At 39.5% G+C, this 21,779-nt stretch overlaps 1 protein-coding gene across 2 annotated transcripts in view; it reads left to right on the top strand.

Moving 5' to 3' along the window:
• The window catches only part of spata17 (spermatogenesis associated 17), a 120,229-nt gene that overhangs the window by 6,016 nt on the left and 92,434 nt on the right, over positions 1-21,779 (top strand). The window contains exons 3-5 of one of the 2 annotated variants that reach the window (XM_034017008.3): positions 1,023-1,104; positions 4,660-4,710; positions 7,474-7,577. In XM_034017008.3, the coding sequence (XP_033872899.3) occupies positions 1,023-1,104; positions 4,660-4,710; positions 7,474-7,577 (237 nt within the window). The remainder of the gene's footprint in view (positions 1-1,022; positions 1,105-4,659; positions 4,711-7,473; positions 7,578-21,779) is intronic. The other variant, XM_034017009.3, reaches the window with a different exon arrangement.

Below are 21,779 nucleotides of genomic sequence, written 5' to 3' on the forward strand. Positions count from 1 at the left end.
GTGAATTTTTATAGTGTGTACAGTAAACTATAAAATGGGCAGCAGTGTGGAGTAGTGGTTAGGGCTCTGGACTCTTGACCGGAGGGTCGTAGGTTCATTCCCCAGTGGGGGACACTGCTGCTGTGCCCTTGAGCAAGGTACTTTACCTAGATTGCTCCAATAAAAACCTAACTGTATAAATGGGTAATTGTATGTAAAAATAATGTGATATCTTGTAACAATTGTAAGTTGCCCTGGATAAGGGCATCTGCTAAGTAATAAATAATAATAATAATAATAATAATAATAATAATAATAATAATAATAATAATAATAATAATAATAATAATAAACTGGACCAGCTCTAGACCTGCAGGACAGTATAAATTGGCAAACAGTGTCTTAGAATGCCAGCCATTCTAAGTGCCAGCCAGTCTAACGGCCACACATCAAAGTGCAATTTGAGCTGTGGCTGTCAGAGTGAGGGCAGGTAAAGTGGGGGCCTTTTCCAAATCTCTCCTAATGGCTACTAGAGGCCTCATTCTCACTCTGTCACCTAGCATGCTCACTCTTTCTCCTCTCCTGCTCCAGATACTACTACTAACTCCTTCCTCCCCACACTGCCTGCTACAAATTTGAAATTTTCCTTTTTCAATTGTCGTTCTCTGTCAAACAAATCTTTGCTTCTTAGCGAACTTATAACTGATGCCAATCTTGATCTTCTCTGTCTAGCTGAAACCGGGCACTCTGTAAACGACATGCACTCGCTATATCTAGCCACCCCAAATGGCTATTCCCTCTTTGATGAGCCTCTCCTCACTGGCCGAGGTGGGGGCACGTCCCCCCAGCCAATCCGGACCTACCAATCAACTCAGCGCCGGACAAGCCCATCTGCTCAATTGGTCGCTTAGCAATGTGTCTCCTGTTGCGCGTCCCAGCTGCTTCTGTATAGGCACAAATGCACTCCCTGTCACACATACATAAATGATAACATCATAATATTCCTATTGTATTTATTTATTGGTATTTTATACTATTTCCAGGCACCTACAACGAAAGGCAACTACTATCCAGAAAATATGGCGAGGCTACCTTGGAAGAATGTACTTCAGAAGAATGGTGAAGGTAAGAATTTGAGCTTTCATAATTAATTTATAGCATTGAGCTGATAAAAGTACTTTCAGAACAGTAATGATTCATAGTTTTTAGCTCTGCAGTGACATGCTACATGCTTTATGAATATGGTCCTTTTTTTACCCAATTAGGTACACAACAAATTGGCCAGTGTTAAATCAACTCTGTAGGAGTCAAATCTAATACTTTTCTAGTGTACATATGGCTCCACACTCCACAGTGTAAAAGTTACACTTTTGAAAAGTAACTTCCATAGTGTAAAACATTTAACAGTATGAGAGTTAAATGTACATCTCTTTATTGTAAAATTAACTACCTAAGTGCTGGGAAATAACACTGGGAGAGTGACATTAACACTGCTGTAGTGACAAATGTATCCTCTGAATATAAACTATGTGCACTTAACTCGTGTTAAACTGATAATTTGTCAAACATTGTTTCATTGGCACGAAAGTAAATTAAAATATTGTAGTGAGCACAAGAATAATTGGAGACACACACCAAGGCTCGCCAGTGCTACGTGGTTTATTTAGGCAGCCAACAGCAAGTCAGCACCATCTACACACAAGCTATGGCAAAATAAATAATAGGGACACTTACAATAATCACAACATTTATAACAACAATAACTACAGTATTTCCCTTACCCTATTTCCCACTCCCAGCGTCCTCTGCTGCTCATTAACATATTTGTGGAGGCTGGCTCCGGCACACAATCCGCCAACAGGTGGCACAGGCGAGTCAGTCCAGTCATGCCCGTTACACTATATTAGCCTACCTTGAACTTCACCAGCACGGGCAGAAGCGGTGCCATTACAGAAACCTATTTTGGAGTTTTTGCTACAGCACGACGGCATAGGGGTATAATACTACAATTTTTATTAAGTAAATAAATGATGGATATGGAATGATTTTAGTAGAGAACATTGAACTTTACCAACACAACTTGAAATTCCACCTTAACCAAAAAAAAACGCTTTCACGGTTTAGCTAATGATGTTGAACTAACTCGGTTGCTTTACTTTGCAATGTAGACGTTCACACTTTCGATTTTTTTCTGCGCTGTCAATTGATTTAAACATACATGCAGGTGCAGCTCTACTGCCCGATTTTGTCATCCTGCAGCTGCATTTTTCAATGCCTGTCGGATCTTTGACCCAAATCAATCAAAATATCTTAGCATAGCTGAGAAAGCAGTGTTTTTGAGGCCATTCTACTGTTTGAAGACAAGCGTGAATACTGTGCTTACTACGAAATTGATTTCAACATTGGCCAATTTGCTGTGTATGTACCCCTGTTTTCTTCCCCAATTTAAATTATACTGTAATTTAACAAATTGCCTAGTAAATAAATTGTTAATTTTCTATTCTCAGAATTTTTAATTAAGTGAACCTTGGTAAGTAGTTTTTTTTTTTTTTTTTGCCGAGGGACACACAAGAAAGATGAAGAATCTGATTCCCATGACATCATACATAGTGTTTTCTAGGTCACAAGTATATGATATTCAATTTACAATGTGAATCTTGTGCTGGAACAACCGTGTTTTTATTTATTTTTTCTTCATATTTGAATATTCTTCCTTTTTCAATTTAATATCAATATTATACCATATAACGAGTAACCATCAAATGACCTGTTAAGCAAAAGGTCTTCCATACAGTAGTAATTATTGAATCCATCACTTAGGCATTTGATATCTTTGTATGATATATTTTAGGTACACTTGTTTATAAACTATGTGATAAGCATAACTATTAACATGATAATTGTGCCTCTCTATACAGTTTTATTTTAATATTTGTCCTAGCACTTGCAGCTGATTTTCCATTACCTTGTACTGCAGTTTGTAGTTGATGTATTTAACATGGACTTATAACATGACAACTATCTTAAATATTTACTAAATTGCTAAATGAGTGAATGGCACAATCTGTTTTATCCAATGAGTATCATTTATGACCATCGTATTATCTTTTTTTAAATGTATTGTTTCAGTTGACCTTGGTGTCTGCTTGTAAACCAATGTGCAAAGGCAGTCTTTCTAGTCATTGAAACATATGGACTACACCCATATGTTTTCCTCTATATCTAAATGCTTTTGTTTAATATTTGTCAGTCTAACGTATATTGGCACTATGGCCAAAAATAGACACTGAGAGCAGATGCCCATAAAACCTACAGATAATTATATTTGTATATGTTAATAGCCTTAAAAGAAAAAAACAAAACAAAAACCTGTATTATTTTGGCAATATTATCAGAAAATGGGCGTAATATAATTTTTCAAAAGGAAGAAACATAAACAAAAAACTAATTAAAATACTGGAAATAATGTAAAGATATGCTCCCTCATAGAACAATCAGTGATTGATATCACTTTCTAAGTTGAATCTATTGTAGTGCAATTGCTTTTAAGAAAAATAGAAGAATAGTGTTTAATAAACATTTTTATTAACAAAATAATAACAATCACATATTCATCCCTAGATTAACCTTCTGGGTGCCAGACCCTGTTAGCTGTCCACTTAGGCCTATATCTCCTCTTAGATTTTCTGGCCTCAGTAAACATGCTACTGCAGCTATATGCAGCTGCAGGAGGTTATAAATGTATTCAAATTCCATTAAAAAATCCCTCATGATTCAGTTGCAACATTAAAAAAATGATGCTTTACAAAATCACAGGGCTTTAAATAATTTTGAGTTTTAACCCCTTGAACATCATTGTAAAAAGCTGCATATGCCTTTGGTAGCAACAGTTAATGTAAGAAGCACATTTTAAATGCATCAGGGATCGTTCTCCGCATTTGTAAATAACATATTGCTACCAACGGCTTCTTAATTGCACAGATTGTTGATAAATAATCCAATCCTGCTGCTCTCCACACACGATTTGTTTTGGATCAGGCTTGGCAAGTCAAATAATGCTAATTATTTATGATGTTATGATGTTAAAAACATGAATATTAAATAAAACAAAACTCCCAGGATCACTCCGGAGGCAGTGAAGGACATAATACATTGTAAAGATGGTTAGAAGACACCAATTCTAATCTGATTCATACTTCTAGCTCCTTGTAGGAGTCAGACTAAAGGCTGCCAGTTCTTTGAAATTGTTATTAAACCCGACATCTTGAATTATGAATTCCTTTTATGTTTCTCACAAGTTTCTCCTGAAATGAGCTCAAGTGAATAAATCATACAATACTACGTGTCATCAGCTCTTGTGAATATTCTTGCCTTTGTTATTCTATTCTCAGTGGAGCGCCATTGATTATCAAACTCAGCAGAGAGCATTTTATGATCATATATCTCCATTAGCTCCTGGTTTGACTACCATAGATTTTTATGGTTAAGTCTGCATTATGTATTAGAAGCTTGTTTCTGAGATTTTTTTTTTTTTTTTTTTTTGCTGTGGTTCAGAGGCCTATTATGTATTATATATTACAAGTCTTATGTTTTATAAGTTCAAGAAATGTTGGAAGCCTGAACAGGTCTCGTGCAACTGAAATTTAATGCTATCTTTTCCTCTCTCGTCTTGATTCACAGACAGCATATTTTATTATGAAGATGAATTTCTACAATGAGATGGCTGTCAGGGTAAATATTTCTCCACTTGTTAAACAAATGAAAAGTCAATTGTGCTCTGAATTTGATTTTAATATAATGAGCAAACCAAGATAGCCTACATTGATATAGTATTGCCTATGGTGGTGGTGGTGGTGAGTGTGTGTGTGGGCAGGTATTACTATCAATGTGCGGACAAAATTTGAAAAAATGTCCCCACAAAGATAGTAACTCCTGAAGAAACGATGTTGTGGGGACGTCCCCACTTTGTAAAACACATTTTTAAGAACTAAATATGCCTTTAAAAAATAAAATAATAAATAATAATAAAATAAAGTGCCAAAATATTTCGTTTGTTGTCGACTTTCACCCTGCGTGGAGTTTTGTCTGACTGGAGTTAGAAATAGTAAATAAAAATAATTTTACATTTTACCTTTAAATTCCAAGAGTAAAGGATACATGTTTGTAATTTCATTTTCTCAATATGAAGTACACTCGCTTTCATAGTTAGTGCTTGGTGTATTATGATCTTATGTGGAATAATTCAATAGAATAGTTACTTTTGAGTCAAGTGTATTAATTCCAGTTATGTAATTTAGTTTAACTTTATTCTTACTATAGTGTAATTTACTTTTTTTTATGATGTACTGGGTTCTACCATGTGTCTCTTTATCTGTCTTTACCTGGCTTTGAACTTATATGAGCTTTCCTGGGAATCCTAATTGCTAGCACTCTACTCCACTAGTCTTTCTCACTCCACTGAAATCATGACAATGTGATCTTTCAACTTTACCTGCTCTCTTCTCTATACATATGTACAGTAGATGGAAGTTGAAATGCCACATTACCACATGATTGAGTTCAATGCCAGATAGTTCAAATTCTCAGACAAGCTCAAAGCCAGATAATATAAGTCAATACAGTACATAATTTGTATGGTCTCTGTTAAAATAGGTGTCATCTAGTGCAGGTGGAAGAGAAGCTGTGCAAAATCACATAACACAAGACACCTCATGCTCTTATAATAAGAGACACCCCACTCATGACATATTAACTTATTAGAGACTGATTAGGATCGTTCAGCCAATCAGAATGTTGTGCCTTCTGTTTCCCATGACACATCACAGAGAAACCCAATTCCTGAAATTAACTATACCATTTAGATTTTTTACTGTGCTTTATTCTCGATATCGGTACAGTTGACATAACCTGCTTGATTTGAGGCTCCTTTCGGAATTGGTGTGGTGGTTCAAATGTCTAATAATGTACAGTTAACATTCAAGAAAAAGTCTGGACTAAGCTAATTAACAGGGCATTTCCCTTTTAACCTGATAAGTACCTTTATTAAAGTTTTAAAGAAGCCATTGCCTAATGAAATTGCATTACCTCAAGATAACTTCCAAACTCCTGCTTTACATTCTGAATAATAAATAGCTTAAATGGAATACTTTGTCCTCAAATAAAAAATGCCAAGGCATGCATTGTGTGTTTAACTCTGTACTGATCCTCATAATTTTTGAAGGACATACCTAGCTGTTGTCCTTAAGTGAAGACTTACAACTAAGTCGGCATGCTGTTTTTGAATCTATAGCTTTTTCCACATATCTTTATGATTAAGTCTTTATTATTGAGACCATGCTTGTTGCTGATAGACAACAATAATTATACAGCTGCTTACATTTTGATGTTACCTAATGAGGGACATGCATCATTTATTTGACTAGTTTAAAAGGTCACATAGAACTTGGCTGCTGATCCTGCAATTACTTTGTTTAAAATTATCTATTGAGTGCTGATCAGTTGCAATAATTGTTTTATACCAGGCATTGTTTCAGTTTGCTAATTAATTTGAAGGACAACTGCTCTTCTTTTTCTCAGGGAGAGGGGGATCATTTAATTAACTGTTTGCTCACAGGTGATTTTAAACCTGCTGATATAACACTGATATTTGCAGTCACCACAACTTAAAAAAATACTGACAAGAAACTCTTGAAATGGACTAACAAACAGAGACACATATAATCTGTGTGAGACACTTTTATTTAAATGTTGACAGGTCTATCTGTATTCAAGACTGCGCAAATAACAGTTTTTTTTCACAAGGTTCACTCTCAAAAGCAATGATCCTATGACCAATGAAGAACAGATTTTGTTGGAGATTTTTCACAACAAATTATAAAGAATGATGCTGTGATTATTGAGGCTAGTCACTTATCTCTTTAGAAAAATAATAAACGCCTTGCAGACTCATCATAACAAAACAGTGCCGCCTTGGCTGCCCATAGTGGTTCTACACTCTTTTAACAGTATTACGTAATTGTCCTACGATTCATAATATTATAAACTATAACAGATACTTGCATTTTGGATCATTAAAATCTGCCTTATCTTTTGTGGATACCATTCCAAAACCCTAAGGTTTTATTTCAGACGTATAATGTGCGCAAAACCAGCTTTATACCTTTAATAAGGGAATTTCCTTTAGAGGATGCTAGGCTATATGCATACATATTAATCAAATCACTTACAACTTTCAGTTGATCAAGATTTAAAACCTTTTTAAAAGTCATCATGTAGTGTTTAACATATTCATTTTCAAATCTCAATTATGAGACCAGACATGCAAATAATCTGAAATCTTTTACTCTACATACCCAAAATGGATAACTGTGATAAAACAAATATGTACAAATGTTATATTGCTGTAGATAAACTGTACAATACTGCGATTGTCACTGATTTAATTTGTCTGCAAATTAAACCACAGGGTAATTACATTCATTTTTCTCTTCTCAGATTCAGAAAAGATGGCGAGCCTATTATGTACGGAAATATGTCCATAATTACTATGCACTGAAGCAGTATTTGGAAGGTCTCACCATGACAAATGAAATTGTTAGGTAAGGTGACACACAATATAACATTTACAATTTTAACTTCTCTGAACCCTTAAGAAAAGAAGTAATAACTAAAAACAGGTGTCTGTTCTTCTGCTGAACTAAAAGTTTTTTGTCTGCCATTCTTAGCACCATAGTCGCAGCAATTAAAACATTGCAATCCTTGACTGGTGGAAGGGGGAACTTCTTGCTGCAGCACACACAGCATTCTGCTGTATTTGTAATATTGAAACTGCATTGTGTAACACCTGAAGTATACGTTTGCATTCAAATCTACCCTTAGAAATGTTGGAAGCCAAGTGCACCTAATTTTAAGACATGCTTTTTTGTAATTTAGTATTACAAATTTAGTTGTGAATTTAGTACTCATGAAAGGTGAGATACAAGGACACTGGCTACATTCAGGCACAGTGTATTAGAGATTCCTCTCATTCTTGACCTGAGCCCCCCTGCCATTCAGCCCTGGGGCTTTGTCTAGCAGAAACTGCCAATTAGGCTGAATTCTTTGGTTGTTTTGTGACTAATATTTACTGGTTGAAGACCACTAGATTCATTTGTTATGTTAGTTGGATTTGAACCCAGGCCTCCAGAGGTACTGTAAAAAGCATACGACTGGTGAATTTGCCCGCTGCGCCACCTAGACCCCCTGTTGATTTCAGTGATGGTACCGCAATAAGAAGATTAATAAATCACACCTGGGGAAAAACATTAGCAAGATTAATATTGAGATTAAGATATATATTTTGTATGTTTATGAATATCAAAGTTTACACATTTGTGAACCATGATGTTTTTATGTGTTCTGTTTTGTAACCGAGGAGCATGTAGCAGAGCCATTATATTGTGGAAAATCATGATTTGACAACTTAAATTTTAGCCCATATTTAGAAAAAAAAAAAAAACATTTAGTTGTGAGCATGTTACATGCTAATACAACTTCTGTAAGTCAGCTGTGGTTACTGCAGAATTAATGCAGTACATATGATAGCATGGAATATATTTTCATATTGGGACAGGGCGCTTTTACAAAGATAAATTGATTTGATTAAATTAAAAGCTGAATATGCAATTGGTAGACATGTACACTTGTAACCTCTAGCCTGCTATGCAAAAACCGCCCCAGGTTATGAGAAAGCGAATGATGTTATGAAATTTAAAAGGAGCCACTAAGTTAACAGAGTCGTTGCATTAATAAAAAAACATACTATGCTTGGAGGGCAAGAAAAGATACCATCCTTTATTTTTGACAAAAGCTTAAACTAAAATCATATTTTTAATGTCACCAATATATTTTGTTGAAATGTTTTTAGGGCTTCAGCTAAAATTAAATGTAAATTTGTAACTGTGGCATGGATCAGTGGCTAATGTTCTTCAGAGGCATGCAAGTTTCATTAGCTTGTCCTGTAATAATTGTGGCACATATGACCTATTTCTTGCAGGAAGCATACTGTTATGCCATATGTGTATGAGGGTATTTATTAGTTTGTCTTGCACACTGTTGTGCACTAAACATCAAATACTGTATGTTGTCTGTCAGAAAAATGCTTGAAAACGAATTACTAAATCAGTTCCTGAAACCTGAAACATAAAAAGCAATATCAAATTAAATGTATTACTTGTTAGATACAAAATGCAAAGTTCTTACAAGTGATAATTCAGTGATCCATTCTTAATCTATTTTTTGTTTGTTTTTGTACAAAATTTAGTTCCTTCCTTCTTGACTGTTGTCAATATTTAAGAATTCATTAATTCCAATGCGGATAAGGCATCTGCTAAACGTCACTGAATTTATCTTGCAATAGTATAATGAAACATTATATACAGTAGTATCTTATTCCCTGGGGGATTGAATAAAAAAAGAAATAACACAACACCTTTGTAATTTCTATGGCAGCATCTGAGGGCAGTATATATTTGTTTTCAATTAAGTGTTTATGTTGACACAAGAGTCTTTGTAACCATGCTAGCTGAAATGAGTCTCTCCGTTTGCCAAACGTAATTACAAATATGAATAAAATGCACCTTTCAAATGACTTTGATGTTTGTCTACTTTTATTTGGTTTAATAGGTATTTTAAATAGAAACACCTGAAATACAGAATACACTTTTGTATAAATGGAGTGTCTCATGCATGCCTGATTGATTTATGGAATTAGTGATTATTCAGTTTTAATCATGATAGAGAAGACAACAAATATGACAGATTTTGATTGAGAGATGGTTTTATGAGAATGGCTGGCAAGTTTTTGTGTATCCAACACTCTTCCCTGTGAAACACTTGTTTCACAGGGAAGAGATTAAAAAATGATTAATACAGTAGGTTGGCCATTAGGGCGACACAATTTAACGAACTTCTCATGTTGAATCATTGCCCTCTTTACACACATATTGTGTTTCAAATTGATTTTGACAAGATATTGAATATTTTTTTCAATAAACCATTCTTTTTTCTTGGCAATATAGAATATAAATTATTTTTTCCCTTCTGTTGGTTGATGGGCTTTACTTTTTGTGGGCTGCCAGAGAGTGGTCCACTGTTTGTTTATTTGTATTTGTTTGTGTACATGTTGAGTAAGTTGACTTGGAAGTGTTTTTTTCAATATTTTAGTCTGTGAGGGGGTCCATTTTTCAATATCGTAGTCCTTCACGGGGTAAAAAGAATGTATTAATCCCCACTAGTTGATTTTGATTTAAATTGCTATATTGTACTATGTTTTTAACAAACAAAAAATATTTTTCAAGTGGCACTGGAGGAAGTACTACTTGCTTTATTAATTTCACTCATATCAAAACATTACAGCATAAATAAATACCCTGCCACAGCTGTATTTTTTAATTGAAGCCTTCATTGAAATTATTGGTATCATTATGAATGAAGTAAAGGCTACGGTTTACTTGTAGTTTGCTAGTTATACACACACATTGAAGTATGCTGGGCAGTTTCAAGCAAAGATCCATAGTTACAGGGGTGAATAGACAGCACATAATTCTTCAGGTGAAGGGAAAAGGTGGAAAATAGGGGCCGTGCGTAGAAGGTGCATAGAAGGTGCGGCCAGATAAAATAATTATATATGCATCTGCACACGTTGAAGAAATTAATGATTTCCATTACACGAGAGTAGATGTTAAAACTTCATGCTGATTTGAACTCGGCTCTCGCCAAGATAAGCACCAACTCAGACGTAGCTTTACAGTAAACTAATGTGATCCATCTGCGTCACCATCCATTTGCGCTTCCTTCCATATGATGATGTAGATATCCTTCTATCAGGTGTTGATGGCTGAAGTGTAATGCTGGCTCCAGGGATCAGCTTATTTTTGCCTCCCTAGCGCATCAGCACACACAACGGCTGCGATGCTGGTTCCGGGGATCAACCACAGTGCGGTCTCCCCAGCGCATCTGCATGACAAGCGTCTGGATTGAGCTAAGTAGGGTACATCTCTGGGGTCTTCATGTGGGCACCTTCCATCCTCGGTGTTTTGTCGACTAGCCCACGACACCTCAAGACGGCTCGACGGTGATTCTGGCGTCCCAGAATCACCCCCCTCCGTCCCCCACTCAACTCAGCCCAGCTTACTTACCTGTACATCAGCGTTTCTTTCTTTCTATTGTGCTTTAGATCCCCAGCCAGAATCTTTCCGTCTCAACCACAGCCAGTTGCTGCTCCTCTCTGCTGCTTCAGATAAGTTCTTCACTGTGTGATGCAACTCTTGGCCACTGAATCCAACGTCTCTGAGAAACCGGGTTGTAGAGTGTGCCACAAATCCTTGACAACCCACCTCCACTGGGTAAACACAGACTCTCCATCCTCGCTGTTCCGCTTCAGTGGCTAGTTGAGCATACCGCAGTTTCTTCCTCTCATACGCCTCATCTACAGCATCCTCCCATGGCACTGTTAACTCTACCAAGTGAGCAAGGCGTGCTGATCCAGACCACAAGACAATATCTGGTCGAAGGTTAGTGGTGGCAATGTCAGGTGGAAAAATAAGCCGTTGACCAACATCTGCCAGCATTTTCCAGTCTCTAGCAGCTTCCAGTTGTCCTGGGCGAGGATTGGTTTTAACACCTTTTCTTGGTGGTTGCTCTCCTGGACAGAGGAATGTTGTCTTTTGTGTGTAATGTTTTGATGGAACAGGTGGCAACTTATTGGTCATGTTACACTTGTCTTCCAATGCTAAGGCCAAACATCGCAGCACCTGGTCATGGCGCCAAGTAAACCGTCCTTGGCTAAGAGCCACCTTACATCCTGTCAGAATGTGCGTTAATGTTGCAGGTGATGAACACAAAGGACATGAGGGATCCTCTCCTACCCCGAGGTTTAGGTTCTGTGCTGATGGGAGAACATCATATGTTGACCTGATGAGGAAACTAATCCTGCTCTGTTCCATTCACCATAGGTCTTGCCAGCCAATCTTGCATTGTTCCACACTCTCCCATCTCATCCATTCTCCCTGCCTGGCCTGGGAAATGGCCTTTATGCACCTCATCCTCTCCTTCTGCTTTTGCACCTCGTTGACTACCAGCTTCCTCCGTTGAGCTGGTGCTGCCTTGTGCCATGTAGGAGGAGCTGAACTTGCCCCATGATATCACCGATTCGAAGGGCAGCCTTTGCATCCTCCACAGCTTTCTTTGCCGCCCACTTTCTTCCAGTTTTCAACACAGGTGCTGCCTCCCTTACGCATTTGTCGCGTGACTCTACTAATGTCATTTCCAGTCGGACCTTGGCACACTTAAACTCCTCGGTTAGAGCGGAGACTGGTAGCTGCAGTATTCCTTTACCATAAAGTCCCACTCTGCTGAGGCAGCGTGGAACTCCCAGCCATTTCCTGATGTATGAACTGATTAAAGCTTACATATCAAAACATTACATCATAAATAAATACCCTGCCACAGCTGTATTTTTTAATTGAAGCCTTCATTGAAATTATTGGTATCATTATGAATGAAGGAAAGGCTACGGTTTACTTGTAGTATGCTAGTTATACACACACATTGAAGTATGCTGGGCAGTTTCAAGCAAAGATCCATAGTTACAGGGGTAAATAGACAGCACATAATTCTTCAGGTGAAGGAAAAAGGAGGAAAATAGTGGCCGTGCGTAGAAGGTGCGTCCAGATAAAATAATTATTATATGCATCTGCACACGTTGAAGAAATTAATATGCTACTGCAAGGACAACTTATACTTATAATCTATACAGATTAGTTTTATTTTGACAAAACAGCAGATCTTTTGTACACGATTGATAATAGATGTTTGGTGGACAGAAACTTTTGATTCATTGTCTGCACAATTGTGGATTTCACAAGGAACAATCTTACATAACTCAATGAGCCAATCTGGAGAAAAAACTTTTCACTCCCAACATCTCTAAAAGAGGCAGGTTCTACTGTACCTGACAGTTGTTCTCTACGCATAAAAAGAGTCACACCTTATCAATATGTATAATGTTACCTGTCCACATGGAGCAGTTATTCAGCTTTTAGAATGCATAATACAGACTGATTTTTGCTTTCTAAAAAAATGAAATGAAAAGGAAATCTAGCATCATATAGCACAGTAAATCTCTTTTTTATTTAGCAGCGTGTGTCTAAGCTTAAATGGCAGCAGAATGTATTTATTTAAAATATTCTCCCTGTGTTGGTGTTAAGACCATCCTTTGCCTGATCAGTCACCCTGTAAAGTTCTCTGTGAGATTTTAATCAATGTTCTTTTGTAGTTCTATACATTATTTAAAATGTTACTAATGGTTCCCATTTAGCACCCACAAAGCTGTTTAGCATGCCAGTGAAACAAAGTAGCTGAGACACGTTTAAGGAGTTCCTAGCATCAAATGGTGCTCTGCCATATTAAGAGATGTTCATGTTCAAAGACATCTTTATCATTTCATATGCCTACACATAATATAGGTAGGTTGGCCTTGTTACAATGTCCATCTTTATTTAACTATCCCCCGAAATTTCTTAATGAAGTTAAGACCTAAGTTCATTCCAGTAATTCAGTGGCAAGAGTTTGTTCAATGTAACAATTTATCACTTGTCAAGAAGACACTTTTAGTTTCTGCACTTAATAAGGGCATCCTGTAGGCTGAGTAATTAGGAGAGAACGGTTTGCATATTTACTAAATGCGGAGTGTCTTTGCCATCATGGCCTGTTGCCTGCATGAATTATTTCTCTATCTCAATAAACAGCTGGGTAATTATTACTTCCATAATCAGATAAATTCCCCCTGTAATATTCTTACATGGCAAATCATTTAACTCATTCAAAGCTGACGGAAATGTATGGACTTTAAGTGGCTTGAGTACTTATTCACAGCTGCTTGTCCCTTTCAAGGACATGTGGGGAAATCAAATGTATTATAAATGGAATCCTCCTTGGTTCATGTATCTTTTCCAGTGTATGTAAGAGCATTTGAATTGCTCTTACATACACTGGAGTTTTCAGTAGATTCTGGAGTTTTTTGTTATATTTTGCACAGAGATTCTGTTGCAAGGATCCTTATATTTTTTGTAATCTTTATGTATGGTTCAGGGGGCAGAATCTAGGGCTCCTCCCCCATCTTCTGCCTTGCCAAAATATCTGTCAATCTCCCTATTTAAACCTTATTCTCTGTCTTGCTTTTTCATTAGGTCTTGGCTTTTCGTTATACTCTGTGTACAAACCCAAGCTTTAAACTTTAATACAACTGTGGAGGAGTGTCCCGCCCCTTTTTATTATTATTTGTATTTGTTTGCGGCGCGGATAAAAGCGTTGCGTCTTTTAGTATTGTTTTTTATATTTATAATTTAAAAACCCGTGAGGATGCATGGCTGATCAGCTACTGATTATTTAACTAGCTGACAGTCACGCATCCTTACCAAACGCGTGCAGACTTTGGCCGAGGGGTAATAAGATAATTAACAGCTAGTTAACCCCTCGGCCAGAGTATAAGAACCTGCAGCTGTCTGTGCTGTGGGGTGGGTGTACAGAGAGGAGGTACGGGGAGATAGAGAGGAGACAGAAAATAACAATTGCTAAAACGTGCTGGATTAGCCAGCACGACACTTACTTGTTTGTCTGTTTATTCATTTGGCCCTCGTGCCCTTTGGTTTCTGTTTTGTTGTTTTTTTTAAATCTTTTGTTTTATTTATTTATTAAAATCAGCTGAACGCCGTTGCATTCAGTTTCACCCGCCCATCCATTGTTGTGGTTCTGTTACTTCCTGGTCCGTGACGTCACCACACCTCACCACTGCAAGCCATCCTGCCACATATGGTGTCCTGCGTGGGACAAACAACGCCTCCAGGAGCCAGACAAGGAAAAGGACGTTTTTTTTTTTTTTTTTCAAAAAGTGTTTCTTTTGTGTTTTTGGGAAAAAAATATATATATAAAAATGGAAGGCTGGAGAAACGGCTGCGGGGAACTGGAGGACCTCCTCGGTGGTCTGGAAGACCAAGGCTGGTGCCTTGCTTGCGGGGTGTACGGGCATACTGTAGCGATCTGCCCCTTCCAGGACGAGGAGTAACCGGCCCAGGAGAGGAAGGCAGGGAGAAGGAGCAGGAAGAGAAGGGGGAGAGGTAAGCTGCAACAGCAACAGCAACCGCAGCAACAGCAGGAGGATGATAATGGCTGGGAGGTTTATATTGTGAACCTCGTGGCTGAGTTGTGCCCTGGCTGTGGGGCATATGGGCACACGTTGGCCATATGCCCCACGCAATACAAAGAGGGGGAGTGCGAGCATCCAGCGCCCAGAAGGGGGGAGCGCGAGCATCCAGCGCCCAGAGGGGGGGAGCGCGAGCATCCAGCGCCCAGAGGGGGGGAGCCCGTGCATCCAGCGCCCAGAGGGGGGGAGCCCGTGCATCCAGCGCCCAGAGGGGGGGAGCCCGTGCATCCAGCGCCCAGAGGGGGGGAGCCCGTGCATCCAGCGCCCAGAGGGGGGGAGCCCGTGCATCCAGCGCCCAGAGGGGGGGAGCCCGTGCATCCAGCGCCCAGAGGGGGGGAGCCCGTGCATCCAGCGCCCAGAGGGGGGAGCCCGTGCATCCAGCGCCCAGAGGGGGGGAGCCCGTGCATCCAGCGCCCAGAGGGGGGAGCCCGTGCATCCAGCGCCCAGGCCTCCAGCAGCAGAGGAAGAATACCTGCTGCCTCTGCCTCCGCCACCTCCACCAGCGGAGGGTGAATGCCTGCTGGTTATGTCTCAAGCACCGTGGGAGGACAGCTTACCGCTCCCAGCTCCACCAGCAGAGGGTGAATGCCTGCTGGTTCTGCCTCAACCGCCGTGGGAGGACTGCTTGCCCCTCCCACCTCCACCAGCAGAGGGTGAATACCTGCTGGTTCCACATCCACCGTCATGGGAAGGACTGCTCCTGCCCTGCCTCGCACCGCCCAAGGAGGCCTGCCTCGCACCGCCCAAGGATGCCTGCCTCGCACCGCCCAAGGATGCCTGCCTCGCACCGCCCAAGGATGCCTGTTGCTCCGCATCGCCTGGGGCTGCCTGTTGCTCCGCATCGCCTGGGGCTGCCTGTTGCTCTGCATCGCCTGGAGAGCCACTAGTTACAGGGTACGAGGGAGAAGTGGAGCTCCCGCTGCCGCCTCCATGGCCAGGGGCTCCCCTCCCGAGTTCGCCTCCCAAGGGTCCTGTTTCGCCTGGGGTCGCTACCAGTCCTGCCATGCGGCAGGAAATACTGTGGCTGGAGCCACATGAAGGGGAGCTGCCGGCCACGAAGAAGGGGGGGAGGTCAGAAGACCAGCTCCCCCTGCCGCACTTTCACGGCAGTAAATACTGTGGCTGGAGCCCCATGAAGGGCAGCTGCCAGCCATGAAGAAGGGGGGGGGAGGTCAGGAGACCAGTTCCCCCCGCAGCAATTTCGCTGCAGGAGAAAGGGTGGCCGGAGCCCCACGGAGGGGAGCTGCCGGCCGTGAAGAAGGGGGTGCAATTTTTTTGGCCAGAGGAGCCAGCCTGTGCACGGGCCATCGGAATGCTACGGCTGTTGGGTTGGGAGGAGGACATCCCACCGTGGCCGCCACCTTTGGCCCGTTGCTGCCCCTGGTCCTGGGCCGGGACTGCTAGCCGGGACTTTGGGGACTAAGTGGGAGGTGGCCGAAAAGGCCATGTGTGCTGCGCACAAGGGGGGGCATGTGTGGCAGAGTGTCCCACCCCTATTTATTATTATTTGTATTTGTTTGCGGCGCGGATAAAAGCGCATTGTCTTTTGGTATTGTTTTTTATATTTATAATTTAAAAACCTGTGAGGATGCATGGCTGATCAGCTACTGATTATTTAACTAGCTGACAGTCACGCATCCTTACCAAACGCGTGCAGACTGTGGCCGAGGGGTAATAAGATAATTAACAGCAAGTTAACCCCTCGGCCAGAGTATAAGAACCTGCAGCTGTCCGTCCTGCGGGGTGGGTGTACAGAGAGGAGGTACAGGGAGATAGAGAGGAGACAGAAAATAACAATTGCTAAAACGTGCTGGATTAGCCAGCACGACACTTACTTGTTTGTCTGTTTATTCGTTTGGCCCACGTGCCCTTTGGTTTCTGTTTTGTTGTTTTGTTTAAATCTTTTGTTTTATTTATTTATTAAAATCAGCTGAACGTCGTTGCGTTCAGTTTCACCCGCCCATCCATTGTTGTGGTTCTGTTACTTCCTGGTCCGTGACGTCACCACACCTCACCACTGCAAGCCATCCTGCCACAACAACTTAGACAATAAATCAGACAAAACCATTGGGCTGTGAGTATTTGCTACTTTCGGTTTACAGACTAAAAAATCTCACTTTCTAAAACCGCATTATTTAACTAACCAAACTAAACACTAAACAATGTTTTAATAAAATGGATACAGATCTCTCACACGGATCCAAAATTTCTGACGTCGATTTCATCCTTCCAGGTAAGCAGCCCAGCAAAAGCTTCTATATAATAATTAGAGCTTCTGTTTTTCGATTTTTATTAATTTCATTTTTCAAGTTATACGTAAATCATTTGGTTTTTTTTTTTTTGGGGGGGGGGGCTTTTTGCTTTTTATATACTATGAAAATATTGTTTTCGGTTACTTTCGTCTTTTCCTGTCCCAATATGTATAGTAACTCGACAGTACTTGCACACTTTTTCAATTGTACCTTATTTCCTTTGCTGTCTTCCACAATTAAATCCTTATGGCCACTGGCATATTCTTCTGGGGTTTTTTTGTGTTTAGGCATTTATTTACATTTTGCCACAATTTGCAATTCTGTTTTGAATTCCACGAGCGTGTAAATACTCCCTATCGAACTGGAATATAGCTTTGAATCTTGCGAACAAGAACAATCTTCTATTGCTTGTAATCTTGTTTTAAATCTTGCAAGCGTGTTACAATTCTCCAATAGAAATGTAGGAATTTGCTGCCACTCAGTAATTTGGGTGGGTTTAAGTATTCAGAATGAATCAAATGAGAGATACAAGTGGAAAGGGGGAGTTTTTTCACGGGGAAAGGGGTCAAGTAAACGTGACTTGAGTAACCATTTCCAGTGTTTTTCCTGTGTTTATTGGATATAACCGATTTAATTTTTTTTTTGAATCAGGGGTGTTTTTTAGTTTATCAGTTAAAAACGAAAATCAGAAGCCCTAATAATAATTAACTCAAAACATCCTCTCTCTCCTACATTGGATGCGGCAGCTGGACCTGACGCAGCTGAACTACTATTCCAGCCCTTGATGTCTGTCTCTCTGCACATCAAAACGAAAGCCTCTTCTTAAAAATTACCCAAAATTACATGGCTGCTGCCCTCATTCCTTCACCGCCTTCAAGCGCATCTCCTCTTCAACCAGGACTGCATTGTGAATTTCTTGTCCATGCAAAAGGCAATATATTCCTTCTGTATGGGTGCAGCAAGCTCAACAGCCAAAGTCAATACCAACCAGCAACTCATCAAAAACAACTGGTTGCCGGTCTTCCACCACAGTGGAGTCTTAGATCTGTTCCTCTCTCCATGATATTTATTTTGTCCAACAGAGTATTGCTAGTATGCCTGGATTGGGGGTCATCTCTCCGCCGGGAGACCAGAGATTTCCTTCCACAGGGTTTTTTTTTTTTTCCTTTCCACTGAGCGGCAAGAGTAATATAAAAAGTGTTAATTCTGGCCTGTGAGTGGTTAAAACCTCATCATAGTAACTATTGCCCTCACATCCTTACACTACCAGGCAATAGTCTCCGTCTGTCATGTGACTGTTTCACATCTATGTCAGTCCCGCCCCTTTTCAAAGGCACGCCCTCCAAAAACATTGAAAACATACTACAAAAAAAAGAAAAAAACTTGCGGTATTAACTTCAAAAACATTTTCTGTTATTTATTTCTGTTATTTAGTTATTTTAAAAAAAATACTGTAAAACCATAAATATTTGCGACCTAAATATTTGGCGAATCACAGCCATAAAACCTATTTTGCTCCAGAAATGTTGGCGACCTGTTGCACTGGTAGTAATATATTACTTCATCATATGTACAGCACTAAGATATTTGTGCCAAAAATTGTATTTTCTTCATGTGCAAATAACGTATAATAAACAGCTTTCAAATATTTATGGCTTTTATAGTATTTAAAGTCATATTTACTATCCAACCTTGCCTCTCTTATTATTTTGACTGACTCATATATTAAATATGTACTGCAGACTCAGCGAATAGTGGAAAATGAAATGCCCCTCTGGAAGACTATTGTTACCTCCAGGGTGCAATGACCTCAGCCTGCAGCTTCGGGTATTATAACCTGTCGGTAACAATAGTCTTCCCTTGGGTCAATAATTTTCCACTGTAGCCCTCCTCTCCAGTCGATATTTACTATACAGTATATATGTAACTATTTATTTTCTTTTTTTTTTCCATTGCATTGATGGTGCAGTTGCTGGGAGCTGGGACTCCCAGCCTCAGAGCCCAGCCACATAGCTTCGACTCCTCAGAGGTGGATCTCTGAGAGCCAGGGGGAGACCCCTGGCTCCCTTTGCATGTTTTTTTTTTTCCAAAATTCCAGTCCCTTGCAAGGGAAGTGAAGCTCACTACTCGTCTTGGAAGTCCGACCGTGCAGACCTCCCTTAGCAAAGGCGACCCTTGCAAGCTGGGGAGACTTCGATTCTCCAGCTATCTTATTTTTTGTTTCTCCCTGGGGGAAGTAATGCATACTTCCCAGCCTTGGAGACCCGGTTGGTTCAGCCTCACCTATGCAAAGGCTGCTCTCTGTGAACCAAGGGGAGACCCTGTTCTCTTTTCTAAGTCACAAGCACGTTTTTTCCCATTTCAACTCCTGAGGTTCTTGCTTTTCGCAGCCCTTGCTCCTGTCCCGTGAATAACAAATTGGTTTTACCCACAGCATCTTTCATCTCATAAAATATTCAATTTACAGCTGCTGTAGCCTCTTCCGTCTTTCAGATTGCACACTTACAAACCTAGTTTATTAAAAATAGCCGCACATTCAATCGTGTTAAAAAAATTATATATAAAATTATATATATATATATATATATATATATATATATATATATATATATATATATATATATATATATAATGATCTCTCCATTTCTCAGTATATTTTTCTAATAATCCTCTTCAAATATCAGCATATCGTTTTCAATGCAATAAGCATGTTCTATAACTTATTGCCCTATTCTGCAGACTGTACATACTCTTTGCTGACAAGTAGTGCTTTACTCTGCCCTATCACCGTTTAGGTGTTCGAGTACAATCAAACTCTGCACATACATCATCACAGCAGCCACATGCATGTATCAAAATACAATTTTTTCAAAGTAAATTGTATTTACCCTCAGTAGTAGGTCCCTATTAAGGCCACATGTTGGTTCCTCAACTGGCCTTAATAGTGAGGTTTCACTGTGTATATAAACCGTGAAAGCTCACTATTATTGTATATCGTATTTATCATATACACACAGTAGAACGTCACAAATCCAAACGCTAGGAACTGTGGTCAGTAGACATTTGTAAACAGTTTGGATTTTAGAACATACATAGTAAATACATTTGCATTTTCTCTAACTTAGAAAATAACTGTTATAAGTATTTGTAGCATAAATAACAGTAAAATGGCTGAACAAATTAACAAATGCATGTCGCTATAAATAATTTTAAAGTCTTCCCACATCTTAAAAGAGTTTGAAAGCTTAATGAGATACTGTATCTTTTTCTGACAGACCATCTCCAGATGGAGCCTTTGAGCTGTTGCTGCAGACGATTCATCAGCAATTAATTATCTACATTTTTAATTTCAGAATGAAGCTCCATGCTTTTGCTTGCCTCCATTTTTACAAACAGTTTAAACAGTAACATACACTGGACATGCAAGCAACCACTGGAAAAATACACAGCACCTTTTAGAGTTCATTAAAATATGCAAACATTTTTTAGTTTCCGAAACTTTCTTTTGATGCACCCCCCTTCAACCCCCTCAACTTTTTTTTTTTTTTTTGCTGCAACCCCCTTCCAAGATGCATGCCCCATGTGTACTTCTCCCTTCCAATAAACAGTACAGTATTTAGAAAAAGATGATATCCCCAACATATAATATCTTTTTTCTGATGACAGAAAGCAAAATAGCACAGTTCCACTATTCAAATACTTCATACACTTGAATATAAAAGAACACCTAATGAGTCCTATTTACTCAGTGAGTAGGATGAGCCTGCTTCCTAGCACATAGTTTGTGGTATCTCAGCTTGATTTTGGAGAGTTTCAACCTCAGATCTGTCTCTATATTCAAGCGATTTCTGTACTTGTTCTTGATGTAAATAAGCAAAGAAAACTCTACTTCGGCAGGTAAGTTGAGGCAAAGTGAACAAGTATTTTGACGGCTGTTTGTGACAATTCAGTGAACTCTTTTTGAATTGAGAGCCAGAAATGATCAACAAAACAGTCACCAGCAACGTCAATCAAATGCTGTTTTAGACTCACAGCAATCTTGGCCTTTGCTACAAGGTTCTGTGAAAACAGATTTCGAACCCAGGCAAAATCCTGCAATTCATTTGCCTCACTTTCGGAAAAATATACTCTGAATTGCGTGTAAAGCTGAGACAACTGCTCTACTATTACATCTTTAACTTTCAAGACAGACATTCCAAAATCCATAATGACAGAAGATGGTGCCGGAAACATAGTTACATTGTCGTGCATCACACAGCTCCTCCAAAGCAAATGTTTTTGGGAAAAGCTCTGTACTTTTTCCTGTG

This window comes from Acipenser ruthenus, chromosome 6, assembly GCF_902713425.1.
Source record: "Acipenser ruthenus chromosome 6, fAciRut3.2 maternal haplotype, whole genome shotgun sequence".
NCBI lineage: Eukaryota > Metazoa > Chordata > Actinopteri > Acipenseriformes > Acipenseridae > Acipenser > Acipenser ruthenus.